The 15390-nt window shown below is 36.4% G+C and overlaps 2 protein-coding genes across 4 annotated transcripts; one reads left to right on the top strand and one right to left on the bottom strand.

Moving 5' to 3' along the window:
* The first annotated feature begins 122 nt into the window (after positions 1-122).
* rad51d (RAD51 paralog D) lies at positions 123-4518 on the top strand. Its single transcript, XM_058775286.1, has 11 exons — positions 123-272; positions 375-462; positions 1373-1434; positions 1583-1701; positions 2259-2340; positions 2489-2623; positions 2770-2865; positions 2939-3029; positions 3123-3193; positions 3727-3885; positions 4004-4518. Exons 2-11 carry the CDS (start codon positions 381-383, stop codon positions 4103-4105), a joined length of 999 nt encoding a protein of 332 aa, XP_058631269.1. The 5' UTR covers positions 123-272; positions 375-380; the 3' UTR covers positions 4106-4518.
* Positions 4519-4654: 136 nt separating this feature from the next.
* Positions 4655-14933, bottom strand: lig3 (ligase III, DNA, ATP-dependent). 3 transcript variants are annotated; one of them, XM_058775280.1, is made up of 21 exons: positions 14743-14933; positions 13378-13968; positions 13142-13270; positions 11793-12005; positions 11536-11687; positions 11272-11438; positions 11097-11174; positions 10853-11021; positions 10356-10511; positions 10116-10247; positions 9451-9530; positions 9214-9301; positions 8962-9039; positions 8384-8507; positions 8141-8283; positions 7971-8045; positions 7541-7687; positions 6809-6959; positions 6594-6691; positions 6036-6113; positions 4655-5473 (listed from the first exon to the last, which is right to left on the bottom strand). In XM_058775280.1, the coding sequence occupies exons 2-21, from the start codon at positions 13919-13921 to the stop codon at positions 5240-5242; spliced, it is 3036 nt and encodes a 1011-aa protein (XP_058631263.1). In that variant the 5' UTR covers positions 13922-13968; positions 14743-14933; the 3' UTR covers positions 4655-5239. The 3 variants fall into 3 exon arrangements, with proteins under 3 accessions (XP_058631263.1, XP_058631264.1, XP_058631265.1); XM_058775281.1 differs by lacking the exon at positions 14743-14933 and adding an exon at positions 14591-14736; XM_058775282.1 differs by lacking the exon at positions 6036-6113.
* Between the last annotated feature and the right edge of the window lie 457 nt (positions 14934-15390).

A 15390-nucleotide genomic window follows, 5' to 3' on the forward strand; every position in this document is an offset into this window, starting at 1 on the left:
GCAGAACCAATCGCGTTACTTTCCTTCTACGCAAGCCCCGATCACGCAAGGCGGGGCTTAGCATAAGTAGAAAGCCTGTCATTGGCTTAGGCAATACGACGGAGGCTGTGATTGGACGGTTCTCCTGTCAATTGCGCTGCTAGCTGACTGGTGTTGAAATGTGGCGGGCAGCAATATGAAGTCATGAACATGTCTCCTAATATGTAGAGATATCCAGAAGAACCCCGATGTGAAGAACATAAGTGTGTGTTGATGGGTTTTCTAGCCATCTGGTGAGAAAATCAAGTATTTTGTTGTTAAGATGTTTAACGGAGCCTTCTTGTTATCTCTTTTTATTAACATTGTTGTCGATTGTTTTCTTAAACTCTGTCTAGGGAGTCATGGTGATCTTGAGAGAAGGGATCTGCCCTGGAATAAACGAGGAATTCATTAAGGCTTTACAGTCAGAGGATATCAAAACAGGTGTTGATAATGATCATCAAATAGCAACATGTAGCTTCAGTTAATTTCATCCTTAATGCACTAACAGGAAGTACTATATAGTAGGAGGTTAAACCATCCATCACAGTAATATCTCATTAGAAATGTTTTTTTTTTTTTTTAAATCTAATAATTCTAACTTTAATGTTAGATTTATTTACTGTGTAATTATCTTGGGTTCTTTTTTTTTTTATTGTGTTGGAATTATATATCTGTATATTTTATGCTTCTGTAGTTATTTATTCATCCCAAATTGTTCCAAACAATTTTTTCCACATTAAACTCAAAATATATTTTTTCTTCTCATAGCTGTTCATACAACCACAGATCATGGTTTTTAAAGTCACCATGAAATAAAAATGGACAGTTTTAGTTCTATTCATGTACCCTTATAATTATAATCATAAAGTGGTCTAAATGACTGGAGAAGTCTGTGATACATACTGTACCTAGAGAGAAGCCTGTTGTTTTTACCAAAAGATTCAGTTTAACCTTTTGATAAAGATTGACAAAGATATATTCTGAGTCTTCTGGAGCCATATTTGATAATGAAATTCATGTCAGAAACCTGTCAAACAACCAATGTTATTTTGGCTTCGACTGCCTTGGTGTGGAGGGGAACAAATCCTTGAATAATGAAATAATTTTTGGTCTTCCTCGCAAAAAAAAAAAAAATATATATATATAGTTGAGTTTGACAGACAATGAACTGTCATTGTATAGAAAAGAGCTGAGTGTGTTTCAACAAAAAAATAACAGCAAAGTTTGAAAAGACATGAATAAAAAATGAGAGGACTATTGAAGTACCGTTGCCCCTTTTGGGAATCAATAAAGTATTCTTTACTCCGTGACTGCCTGTGGCCTTGTAATAATAAATGTTTAATTCTTTCAGTTGAAGACTTTGTCTCATGTAACCCAGAAGAACTTGCACAAAAGTGTTCATTATCTTACAAGGTATGTGGAATGACTACATTTTTAGTGTGCCAGTTTTCAGCTAACGCCTATTCAGGCCTTACCTTTATTTATCACTATCCATCACAGAGACTGTGTAACTAAACTAAACAATGTTAGCAAACTAAATACTGTCTGTGTTATCTTTCAGGCTCTAGTAGCTGTTCGGCGTTTGCTCTTGGCTCAATACACAGCTTTTCCTGTCTCTGGAGCTGATCTCTATGAGGAACTCTTGAGCTCCACAGCAATTTTGTCCACTGGCAATCCCAGGTCCCAAACATATATGTGGAGGATTCATAGTATAATATGGTTGTATAGTTGAAAAGTTTGGGGTCATTGTTTTTTTTGTTTTTTTAAAGAAATTAAAGGATGCATTTACAAGGATGCATTTCAAAATCAAAAGTGACAGTAGGGACATTTATGTTTTTTTTTTTTTTTAAATAAATACTGTTTTTTTTGTATCCATGAAAAAATAAATATTACAATTTCCACAAAAATATTAAGCAGCATAACTGTTTTCAACATAAAGTGTTTCTTCAGCATATTAGAATAATTTCTGATGGATCGTGATCATTGGCTGCTGAAAATTCAGCTTTGCATCACAGGAATAAATTGCATTTTAAAATACATTAAAATAGAAAAATTATTTTGAAATGTAATTATATTGCACAATATTATTGTCTTTACTGCATTTTTGATCAATAAATGCAGCCTTAGTGCCCATAAAAGACTTTTTTGAAAATAACCAAACCCAAATTTTTGAATGGTATTAGGTGTATATATTTTGTATTAAGGCTCTGAGCAAAACTGTGCTGTTTTGTCTTCAGTCTGGATAAGCTGTTGGATTCTGGGCTCTACACGGGGGAAATAACTGAGCTGACAGGAAGTCCAGGGAGCGGGAAAACACAGGTGATCTTTTGTCCTGGAAACTCTTCTCAGTTTCTTGATCCTGCTCTACAATGTCAAAACCTAGCCTGCATTTATTACCTGTTAAGGTTGGGTGGTCAAATAAGTGAGTGTTCAATAATGCTGTGTGTGTCTCTCGATTACTTTGTAGGTGTGTTTTAGTGTTGCAGTTAATATATCCCATCAGCTGAAGCAGACTGTGTTTTACATTGACACAAAGAGTGGTATGTGTGCGAACCGGCTGCTTCAGATGCTACAAACCAAGACCCCTAATATGGAGGAGCAGGTAAATAAAGTATAATTTAGTAATTAGTCATGCTTCCTTGCTCAACTATTCCAAACGAACAGCATTTGTGTCATAAAGTTGATTCTTTTAAGCAGTATAATATCATACTGTGCTACAGAGGTTATGTTTTCCTTTTCAATACATAGATGGAGGCACTTCAAAAAATCAAGGTGTTCAGAGTATTTGATGTCTTCTCTTTGCTCGCATGTCTTCAACATCTGAGATCAAATGGCCTTCAGAAGGTAAGTATTGTTCTTTTTAAAAGTCTGTTGATATAAGTGGTTGTTTGTAGCAGAACTCTTGAATGTTCTCTAGGCGTCTGTCGGAGGTGGTTCAGTCAAGGCGCTGATGGTGGATTCAGTCTCTGCTGTGCTCTCATCTTTGCTCGGAGGGAAACAGAATGAGGGTATTTGTTTACAATATTGCATAATACTCATAATGTTCTGTTCTAATTAGCATCTTATGCGTCAGATGTCACAGTGCTGCTGCTTTGCATCAGGTATGTCCTTGCTGATACAAGTTGCAGGGGAGCTGAAGATGATCGCCAAAGACTTCAACATTGCTATACTGGTATACACCTTTCTATTTCCTGTTACAAACAAAAACAAAACTGGAATTATTACTGAATTTCAAAATTGTGGGTCCAAGCCTGGAGAAGTCTAATATGAATAAATACTGCTTGTTTTGTTCAAAATATAATATGGAATTGCTCTTTGTGAATAATAATAAAATTAAAATTGGCAATGCCAATTTGGCATAAAATGAAAATTCAACCTTATGAATTTCAGTGCATGTTAAATCATAATGAAAAATTCTTCCATAAAGATATTCTTATTTTGTTGCAATATTGGAAAAAGACCGATTTCTCCAGTCATTTTGTCGGCTTAAATCCTGCCTCTTTCTTAGAATTGTCTGCAAGCTCGCATTTAGCCAATTTACCTCATCCAATCAACAACCGATTGTTTTATCCCACCAATAATTTATTTGACTTGGATCCAAGTCACAAGATGTCACAACTTCCATTCCATTTGAATTTAGTGTATGACTAAATATTGAAATGTCTTTTGAAATAAATTCTGGTACTGTGAAATCTTACACTGAAGGTGACAAACCATGTGACCAGAGATGGGAATGGGCATTTGAAGGCTGGACTGGGACAGTCATGGAGTCATGTGCCACGCACACGTGTGCTCCTGCAGAGAGTGGAGGACGCAGAGACTTCATCCTTACGAACCGCAACTCTGACCAAATCATCACGACAGGTGGTTTTGGGGAAATTATCCTGATTTTCAAAAATAACCCAATAAAGTCATTACCTCGTGGGAGCTGATGACATGGGACAATACTTATATTTACTGGGTTTTTTTTAATCATCTTCAGGCTTGTCATCTGGTAGAGGAGTTTGATCTTTGTCACTGGTCTGAAGAGAGGAGAACCTCCATTTCAGGCAAGAGGAAACTAGAGGAAAGAAGTAAACCTTGACAAAAAAAAAAAAAAGTTCCAGTGTTTTCCGTGATAACACAAATGGCTGTCCTTTTTATTTCAGACAGACTGTATAGGAGGTATATTTAGAGTCAGTGTAAATATGTATAATATTTCTAAACTGTTTCTGTTGTGGTCTTTGACAAGTGATAAGATTTTCTTTCTTTGAATGAATGTTTTTGTATATGTACTGTTTAATCAAGTCAAAAAGGCCTTGCATTTTTTTTTCTTAAAAGAATTTGCATAATGTTGGCACCTTATTTTCTAAATGAAATTGAGCAATGAGTAACTTTAAAAAACAGATTCAATTTCCTTTGTAGCAACAGTAAAACTACACATTACTGACCATTTTCAATGGAAAAATCTGCATTATTCTGCATCTCACCTTTGTGTGTCAGTATAACTCCAAAAATGACTGAGTGATCACATTACTGATTAGACGAGGGGATAAAACCCATGCTGTGTTATACAGACACTCATACAATCACTCATGTTGGAGAACAGAACTGCTGTTCCCTGTTGTGTGCTCACAATTCAGGTACAAATCAATTTCTTTGTGCATAAAAGGCTTGTTTTAATTAGAGTGATTGAAACAGTTGAAATTACACACAACTACCATTACTAAGCTAGAGGGCTCTTACCCAATTTACTCTACACAATTATTCATTCCACAATCATGCCTTATGGCTGTTACTATTGTATTGTTAATCACTCATCCTGTTTCCAAGAGCATACTCCATACAAACATCCTTTTCAAAACAGATAAATGACACTGTATCATGAAGTCATCAAAATCATTAGTTATTGACCTCTTTGAAGAATATGCTTATGACATGAGTGGCAGCATTGGTCAATGACACCAAAGTTTAAAAAATGATAAATATGTGAATCCATAGTGAGAAATTATGTCAAAACCAACTGACAGTTTTCTAGTACAATGTGTGTAATACCACAATGTGGTAAAGCTAACAAAAACATGAAACTGAGACACTGGTAGAAAAAGTTCATTCAGCTTGTTATTGATGTAGCTGCGGGTCTGATGAAACAGGTTTGCTGTTCTCTAATGAACAATGTCATTATAGGACAAAATGCCTGAGCTTTGTGGTAGTGTCCTTCCAGCAGTCTCTACCTCATTCAGCAGGGAGGAACCACCCTCCTCTTTCGGATGCATTCCCAAATCCAGTTGGAGGTGACCCTCTGGGCTGAACAGTCATCCTCTGGCTCTCCCAGTGTATGTGTGGCTGAAGCAGAGTCATAATCTGGCACCAAATCTCCATCGTATGCTAGGTAGTAGCGCCGAAGCTTCTCAAAGTCCCGCACTGACTCTGGGAGGTAGAGCTTCACACCTGTGAAAATGTCCAGTAGTGTCTGCAGGAAGACGACAAGAGTTTCAATGGTGATTGAAGTATCGTAACAGCAAAATTACACCCTTTAGCTTTAAAAGGAAAAGGTTTTTATTTTTAAATATACTGCAAGTCAGTGGGGTCCAGTGTTTGGCACCTTTGACTTTCACTGTATAGGCAAAAACAGTTGAAACATGTAGAATATCTTCGGATAAATGTCAGTCACAGGTTTCCAACACACTGCTATCACTTAAGGTTACACAGATCTAATATAAATACAGGTGCTGGTCATATAATTAGAATATCATCAAAAAGTTGATTTATTTCACTAATTCCATTCAAAAAGTGAAACTTGTATATTATATTCATTCATTACACACAGACTGATATATTTCAAATGTTTATTTCTTTTAATTTTGATGATTATAACTGAAAACTAAGGAAAATCCCAAATTCAGTATCTCAGAAAATTAGAATATTACTTAAGACCAATACAAAGAAAAGATTTTTTAGAAATCTTGGCCAATCTTATGAAAAGGGGCATAATAGGTGCCCTTTAAGTACAAAAGAGGTTAAAAAAAAAAAACCTTTTCGTTTTTTGGGTCAGTTGTTTGAACAGTCTTCAATTTGCTTTGTCCGTTGCTGTGAACGGGTTCTGTTTTTATCTGAAAGAACAAGATCACAGGGTCTGAGTGAAGAGATGATCTAAAAACGGATAAAGGAACCATGACATGGCATGACAGACTAAACCGGTGTTCAAAGAAAACATGCTGCCATTTCAAAGTTTGGGGTCACTAAGTTAAGTTTAGGTCCGTAAGCAAGCAGCACAACCGTTTTCAAAATTGATAATAGTGAATGTTTCTTGAGCACCAAATCAGCATGATAGAATGATTTCTGAAGGATCATGTGAGACTGGAGTAATGGCTGCTGAAAATCAGCTTTGCCATCATAGGAATAAATTACATTTTAAAATATATTAAAACAGTCCATTTAAATTGTAATAATATCTGACAACATTACTGGTTTACTGCATTTTGATCAAATAAATGCAGCCTTGGTGAGCATAAGAGACTTTTCAAAAGAAAAAAGAAAACATCTTAATGACCTTTTGAATAGTATATATATGGGCTCATCAGATAACAAACCTTCTTGGCATCTTGTTTCTCTGCGGGTAGTTTCCTCTTAACTGCTGGAGATGATGATTCTGTTTTCACTGCCTTTGCTTCTGGAGTATGACCGTTTTCTGAACAGTTGGAACAATTACAGAATATAAGAACTTTTTTTAATGGTACTTTTATGATGCAGATGTCACACTTGACAACAACAGACCAAACAGGATCTGTTCATGGTGAACACTTACTGGTCTTGTTAGCTGTGGAAGCTCTATGAGATGCAGAGGGAGAGCTTCCTCCACTCTCACCTCCTGAAGAGCTCTTGTCATTTTGGCTAGTTTTGGACGGACCAGCTGTCACCTCAAAATCACAGTTCTCCTTTGAAATACGAAACAGCTCCTGCAAAATGTTTTTAGAAATAATTACCGTAGTTTTAAAAAAAGGATAATTTATTTAAAGTTGCAGTTTTTTCATATAGTAACTTACATCCAAGTGTGACAGATTATAAAAAAACAAAAACAAATAGTAATAATAATAATAATTGGATGGGGATGGGTTGTAACCATCAGATGTTCACTGGATTTTGTAATGTTGGCATTGCACTAAAAAAATTAATGTGAGCTTGTAGTCAATTGTAGATGGGTGGAGTTTAAGCAGACTAAATGAATGGAGAAGTTCGGCGTACATCAGAGAAAAGTATGTCATTTTACCGGAAGATCGAGTTATGACATTTTGATTAAACATTCTGTGATCAAAAAAGTGCATCTTATTGTGAATGACTCATCCTTGTATATACACCATGCATTTATAAAACACATGGTAAATATTAGAATTTTTAGTTCATGTCCATTTCACTTTGATTTATTATTTTGAACATGCTATGAAAAGACGGGTTTGAAATGTCATGTAACATACAGTTCCCGGTTGCATCTCTATGTAAAATGCATACAAATATGCAAATATTTTCCAATCAAGGGTACCTTGAGCTGCTGAAGGTTAGTGGCAGTCTTCCAGTCTTTGTCGTCTCGCATTCGAGTGCATCGTGGGAAGCGGATGGATATGCCATCTGCAGTGTGCATTTCTGATTTGGAAAACTCCGCTCCTGTTATTTCCCACACTGGTGCTTTCTGTAAACATTGACATACAGGACATTATTCCTGATAGTCCAATACACAACAAAAACTACTATGGTTTCAATTCAGTACAAACATCTTAAACTTTTAAGTGTTGTACGGTCTATTAAACATTCTCCTGAGTTAAAGAGATAAGCCAATAAAGTCGCTTCATTGCCATTTTTCTATCACATACTCAACTGTAACCAGGCTTTTAACAGAGTCTCATCAAGCTCATTTCACATTACAAGCACATAAACATTAAGCATCCCTTCGGTCATATTAGGAAGAGTCTTACTTTTGGATCTCGGATAATGAAATCTGGGTAATAGTTCTTGACAATGTTCAACCATCCTGGGATCTTGCTTGGATCCTGTGATAGCAAGATAGATAAGAAACTTATGAGATACATCTTTCATAAATCTGATATGGCAATGGAGGCACTACTGATTAAATCATGAGATTTACCTTGCCAATTTTGATGACGTCCAACTCCTTCTGCAGTCTGGCTAAGGTGGCGTCGTCATAGCCTCCTGAACACTTGGTCACAGTGCACCACTTCTTGGATTCTGGGTCATAGCATCCCATGAGGAAACTGGACATAATTCCACCTGGCACACAGAAAAACATAATATTTCAAAACTGTTACTCTAGCAACTCTGAAAATCAGTTATTGTATATAACTATTTGGATTGGACTGCCGATACTGACCATTTGAGCCTTTGCCATAGAACGCGCCAAGCACCACGAGGTCAGCGGTGTCCGCCATTGCTCCTTCATTCAGATAGTCCTTCTTCACCTTCAACCAGTGACGTTTTCCTGGTTCATAATGTCCCTGAAACAGCAATAAAGCCATGAAGTGACCCAAGCAAACACAAATGCACTGCACTTCTTCATTTTAAAGCCATACGCTGTCAGAATGCTTCGGTTTTTGGCAGCCATTAACATGGGTGTATCATACTACCCCATATTTTTACAAATTAGGTCAATTTTTAATGTGACTTATCTATTCCGAACAGTGTGTATAAAAAGAGTGGGTTCCAGCTTCTTCCTCTGCTATTCACTGATGCTTAGGAAAATATTGTTTGAGAGCGTCACCAAATTATAGGTTTATGTAACAGCAGCAACTCATGTAACCAGTAGTGGACATATTATTGGTTGGCCAGTTTTATTTGCAGTGTGATGGAAGATGGATTAGAACACCTTTCTGAAAAGAAAAATGTGTTGCATTGTTGGCATGCAAATCTATTACATGCTATTAACACAGTCAGGTCATACTCAGGCTATACCTTGATATCTTTAAGAACCAAACCCTCAAGTCCTTCTCTGATGACACGTGTGATCATTTCTGCCAGATCAGCAGCTCTCTGTTGGGACACAATATCATTAGCTTTATAAAATCATCCACCCTGAAGTCTTATCATAACATCAACCTTTAATTAACTTGACCTGCCTACACATTTGCAAGCATTCTTGAACATTGAGAACATATGCACGATGAGTAGAGAAAGAAAAGGATATAAAAACACTGCAGAACTGACCGTGACATGCTTCATTTCTGAGAACAGAATCCTGTTAGGAACTTCCACCATATTGTCCCGGAGAAACTTTCTTCTCTCACAGAGAGGCCTGGAAAATATCACCACATCAACATCTTTCAAGTCTTACCATGAAAACCTCAATCAACATTTAATATAAAGCATAAATATTTTATTTTTCTCTAAAACCTGCAATAACTTTCAGATAAATGAAAAATGCATTCCTTTAGTTTGACTCACTTGTCCATGAGACTGACACCATTGAAATAAATGCAGTCGAACACGAACAGACCCACTTGAGCGTCCTGAAAAGCTGCTTTCTAAAAGCACATACAAAAACAAAAAGAAATCAATACCTTTATTCAGCAAGCATACATTAATGTGATTAAGAGTAACAGTAAAGGCATTTGTAATGTTACAAAAGATTTCTATTTCATACATACCGTTCTTTCTATTCAGCAAAAAAATCCTTAACAAATGTATTAATATAAAACTAAATATTGATAATCAAAAATAGTAATGGCTGTTGATGTTAAATATTGATTTGATTAATCAAATCATTTTTTTATATAAAAAAAAAAAATTAAGATTAGAAGCAGCAGTTTTTTTTATCATTTACAAATTTTTCTTAAGCAGCAAATCAGCATATAAGAATGATTTATGAAGGATCATGTGACACTGAAGACTGGAGTAATGGCTGCTGAAAATTTAGCAAATTGAAACATTACAATAGAAAATAGTTATTTTAAATTGTAATAATGTTTGACAATACTGTTTTACTTTCTTTATACTCAAATACATACAGCCTGGGTGAGCATAAGAGACTTCTATCAAAAACAATAATAATAATAAATAAAATCTTTAATCCTTTAAAGAGCATCAAAACACATTGCTTTCTGGTTTACCTTGTGTACTCCAAGAGTCCCAAAAGGCAGGGGTTTGCTAGTCTTTGTATCAATAAGAAGAACTTCAGCATCAAGGATCATACTTTGGCCACCAGGAAATGCCTGCGGTATGAAATCTTTAAAATGGGCGACCTGTGGGAGACAATCAAACTCTTTAAAATAGATTTGAAGGGTTTTAAACATGTATATAAACATCCCTTGGTATTTGATTTTAAGAGCTAACAGACTGGAGGTCCTGACCTTGTGTGGGAGTACTGGTTTGAGACTTCGACTGAAGTAACTGAAGTGACTGCCGTTCTTATGGACCTGCACACGCTCACCATCATACTTGATCTCAGAATACATCCCATTAGGACATTTCTTCATGGCATACTCAATGGACTTACATGCTTCTGCCTACAAGAATAAGAACTAATTCAAACAAGCAGTAGATATAAGCATAATCTTTTGGGTTTTTTAGTTGTAATTGAAGATTATTTAATTAAACAGAAAAAATGTAATTCTGTCATCAAGCCATTCCAAACCAGTGTGACTTTCTTCTGTGGAACTTCAAAGGATAACAGATATATTGATACAGTGGTCACCAAAATTGTTTGGCTACCTACATTTTTCAAAACATCCTCTTACTGTATGTTCCACAGAAGAAAGTAATTCATACAAGTTTGGAGAAACATGAGTGAAAGACAGAACTTGATTTTTGGGTGAACTATCCATTTAAGAGCAATAGCGATTCAGACCAGCATTGGCTGTACAGGGGTCATCAGAGACGCCTCCACACTGAGGATCTTTCTGGGTCCTGTCCCATTAGAAGCATCCTGCTGGTTCCGTAGCACCCGGTCAATTACGTCACCCAGGTTACGAGAGGCTTTAAAGGCATCATAAGCATTGGGGTCCACAGCATCCAAACTGATGAGAGAAAATTCACACCGAGTAAGACAGAATAAACAATGCCATTAGGTACAATTTGCTAGCGACACTTACACATGCTTGGCCCCAGAGTTGATTTTCAGATCATGTTTGACCAAACGAATGTAACACTTCAGATCATTTCCGGTGCATCTGGGAATCAAGAAAGACATTTTAAAGTTAATCTCAATTCAAACATTTGTAATAAGAATTTTATATAATCTAATTCTAAAAATGATTTATTTCTGACTTTTTAGCAATATCCTGCAGCTCTGCCTGCTGATCATCCTCCTTTGTGAGTTGCGACAGACGGCTCAGTGAAGCATCAACCTCCTGAATAGTAAGCAGACTCTTGGCTGCTGGAGGATAAGACTTGCTGTCTTCGAAAAACATCCGCACCGTCTCTGAAACATCACCCTATATGAAACCGATAAAATCAGTAAAGAAAAAGGACAAGTATTTCTCAAAAGAACTGACTTTTTGTATAAGAAATGTGTTAAACAATGTGACAAACCTGTTCCAAGTCTTGCACCATCTCATCCTGACTGCAATTCAGTATGCGGCTGAAAAGCTTGACAATTTGTTTGTCATTGAGGTTGTACACATTCTTAACCACTCCTGGGAGGAGAAGCTTCACTGTCAGGTACAAATCTCCTCGGAATTTGTCTGTAAAGATGTGGGAGGCATATTAACAGAGAACAAAAAAAGATGCTTTTGAATACACTTTTTAAGTTACTTGTGTTCATGCTGGCCGATATTTTCAATGCTCACCTCCACCAGAGCCTTTTGTCAAGAAGTCTCTGATGATCTCTGTCTTGGCGTTATAGCTGGACTTCTCTGCGACTAAGGCACAAAGTTTGCGGAACTCCCGCAGTAAGCAGTCTTTGTGGTTGAGATCACATAGCTGAGCTGATAAGGCGCTACCCTGAGTGGGTTTGGCTGGAGATGGTCCAGGACTGGAGGAAGAGGAACCGGCCTTGGTAGCTGTGGACACATGAGTGATAAACTTTGTATTAAGTTGGCAGAGCATGACAGTGTTCCATGATAGATTGTACATCTATCTCATAGCTGTCCAAAATCAGCTTTGGTGGGTCAAGAGAATTACTTGCCAGTTGGCAAGACATTTTATAAAACTAAATAGTGAGAATGATAATCTGATACTCGTCCATGCAAATTTAAACCAAGATACACTAAACTGTCTATATGAAGACCGTCTGAGATTTTTTCTTTTAAATTAGCATTTTTATCAGGCTCCTATGAAAACAGCACTGGACATTTTTGAAAATACGTCATTTAATAACTGACTAATTATCTTTTCTTTGCCATTAAAGTTAAATTATTGAACCTAAACATAGGAGCCTGATAAAAATGCGCATTTAAAAGAAAAAACATCTCTTTGAAAAAAACTTTTGCATCTGAAGTCTTCATACACAGTACTAAGTGACTACAAAGATAATTTGTGCATATAACCTTTTATTCCTAAAAATAAAGAAAAATGTAATTAATAAAAAAAAAAAAAACAATATATAGAGACACAAAAATACAATATTGCAGGAATCTGTAATATAATTCATTTTCAGTAATATTTATGGCTGGTAAAAGTTAATTTTGGACAATGTATATTATATTTAAATCTCTACAACAACCAAGTTACAGTACCATTCACAGGATTGGAGACGATTAATAAATAAATACTTTTATTCAGTATAGATGCATTAAATTGATTAAAAGTGACAGTAAAAACTTGATTACAAAAAAAGACCTATTACAAATATTAAATAGTCAACTCTTTTTAACATCGATAAAAAGAAGATATGTCCTGAGCAGCAAAAGTGCACGATAGAATGATTTCTGAAGGATCTGAAAATTGGCTGCTGGAAATTTGCCATCACAGGAATAAATTACATTTTAAAATATATTTCAACAGAAAACAGTTTCATAGTATTACTTTTTTTACAGTATTGATCAAATAAATAGAGCCTTGGTGAGCATAAAAGACTTTCAAAAACATATTACTGACCCCAAACTTTTTGAACCACAGAGTACATTACAAAAAGCAAAAGCAAGACAAATTATCAGCAAAACAAAAAACATTTTGTGCAACTCTCTTAGTGTTGTACCTGTGAAGCCAGAAAACTTGCGAGGAGCATTGACTGTTGGATCAGCTAGTGGTGCTGACAGCTGCCCACTGTTGTTTAACTTTGCTTGCACTTTCTTCTTTGGGGTTGCATTGGCTTTGGCAGCCAGCTCTGTTAGAGAAGAGAAGAGAGACTGCTCAGCATATGTCAAGTCGACAGTGGCAACTGATGCAAACTAAACAAGGAGTGTAAAGCAAGGGGTAACAATGGCTGGATACCTGAAACATGTTTATTTATTAGTTCTTTATCCTCATCCTGAAGTTCCTCCCATCCCTCCAGTTCTGTGATGTCTTCGATTTTCTTCGTGGTGGCACGTGCTCTCTCAAGCTTCTCAAAGATGCATTTCACGTGGTACCACTCCTTCATTTCTCCAGCAGACTCACTGAATGGGTTTGGCACTATCTTGCCAATCCGGACCATCCCCTTCATGATCTTGTCTTTGCATTTCTTGCAGCCAGCTGTGCCACGTTTGGCATATTCCACACAGTATCTCTGCTCTGCCATGACTGGTCGTCCACTTTGCCACTCGGGCCAAGAAACGTGGAAATAAGAGCTGGAGCTGAGACTAAACTGGCGAATTTGTGGCACACAGAAAAAGATGCCACTGGGGCTAGATGCAAAGCCCCACGAAAATATAAGAGTCCTCAAACACTGGAGAGATTGATGATTTAGTGTTGCTCTAAATGAAGTTTCCCTACAAAGTTTTGGCAAAGATGATCTGCTGAGTGTCCTCACTGCCCTGCCAAGCCAAAGACTGGGCATAAAGTTCAGAAAAAGAGAGTTTCCATCTTACACAGCAGAAGTGATTTCTGCAAGAAAATAGAAAATGCTTGTGTTTAGACAGCATTCAGGGTTTTTTTTTTTTTTTTTTTTGACAAACTAGAGTTGTATGGAAATGTTAAGCTTAGTATTGCAAGTATAAGCTGGGGAGGTGGCATCTAAATTATAATTTTTTTTAAACAATTATTTTCATTAAGCAATAACATTTTAAGAGGGAAACTTAAAGAAAATAACATCCAACTTCTTTTTAAGACATTGAGCTGCGCTTGAAAACATTTTTAGATGACAGAAAAAAGAAAAAATTAACACAAATGCCTAAACATAATTAGCCTACAATATGCAACGGTATAAAAGTGAAATGGTATACATTCAAATCAATACGTGATGCAATTTTATTCAGAGCTTCCAGTACTCTCAATAATCAGCCCGATTTTACTTTTTCACTACTAGTGGAGTTACATTTATGTATATGTCTATGTATGCACACGTATAACGTTAACAGTTAATTATAATATAAAACACCTGCAGTCCAGCACAATACATTGCAGAAGAAATACGAGTTAACTTCAGTATAAAAAAAATACTAGAAATGTCATTTTCAAGCAGCGTGTGCCGAAATTCTCATTTGATACTGACAGAATTGTCACTTACAATTCTATTTTCAGTGGTTCTGTTTACGTGTCGCTTTGTTGATCAACGTGGAATTAGCTCGCATGCTAATCTTAGCTGAACTCAGCAGCAGCAGACATAAGACCAGCTAACTGTGAGAGGCTATACAGAAACTCATCTCAATCACATTTTACCTCAGTTTTCATTGCAAGATGATCCCAAGCTCCTTGTGTAACAATTTTCATTTTAAAAACAATTTACTAATGTGTTAGCAAAAAAAGAACATGATTTTTGGATTGTGTGCGGTCCCCTTTAAATCACATGAGCGCTTCCTCTTTGTTTGGAAGTGTTTCCTGTGCGGTGCGCATGTGCACCGGACGCAGCGCATGTTCAATTTTGCAAACATTTATCGATCTGCCTTAGCCACAAATCCAAGGTGACCACTCCCAAACTCATCTTGAGACTTAATAATAATAAACAGGTTGCTAAATAAGGACTAACGTTACAGTTATCTTGTTTCGTCAAGCACGTCAGGTCACGTTGCTTGTGGTAGCTGTAGTCCTTATGCAGAAAAACCTTCAGTTATCTTAATTAAGTTGGCTTGAAAAAGCTACTTTAAGCTTCTTCTTCTTATTATTATTATTAGACTAAATGAACGCTACTCCTAGAGCTTTCAAGCTAGAACCACCAAAACTGTCTGTGACACGAAAGCTAGAACAGCAAACAGACTGTTCTGACTCGGGTTGCTAACGTATATCTTTTCAGACTGATCGGATTTACGGTTTTCTTAAAAATGAAGATCAAAAATCATAGACTCACATTGACGGGATGTTCAAATGAGC

Source organism: Onychostoma macrolepis, chromosome 05, assembly GCF_012432095.1.
Source record: "Onychostoma macrolepis isolate SWU-2019 chromosome 05, ASM1243209v1, whole genome shotgun sequence".
Classification (NCBI taxonomy): Eukaryota; Metazoa; Chordata; class Actinopteri; order Cypriniformes; family Cyprinidae; genus Onychostoma; species Onychostoma macrolepis.

Excerpts from the sequence above, each read along its gene's own strand:
- rad51d (XM_058775286.1), top strand. The coding sequence starts at position 381 with ATGGTGATCTTGAGAGAAGGGATCTGCCCTGGAATAAACGAGGAATTC. Across the intron at positions 2,624-2,769 it reads CCCCTAATATGGAGGAGCAG|ATGGAGGCACTTCAAAAAAT; the intron begins GTAAATAAAGTA and ends TTCAATACATAG. Across the intron at positions 3,030-3,122 it reads CGGAGGGAAACAGAATGAGG|GTATGTCCTTGCTGATACAA; the intron begins GTATTTGTTTAC and ends GCTTTGCATCAG.
- lig3 (XM_058775280.1), bottom strand. The coding sequence starts at position 13,921 with ATGCCCAGTCTTTGGCTTGGCAGGGCAGTGAGGACACTCAGCAGATCA. Across the intron at positions 8,508-8,961 it reads TGGTTCTTAAAGATATCAAG|GGACATTATGAACCAGGAAA; the intron begins GTATAGCCTGAG and ends TTGCTGTTTCAG. Across the intron at positions 6,692-6,808 it reads TTCCACAGCTAACAAGACCA|AAAACGGTCATACTCCAGAA; the intron begins GTAAGTGTTCAC and ends CCAACTGTTCAG.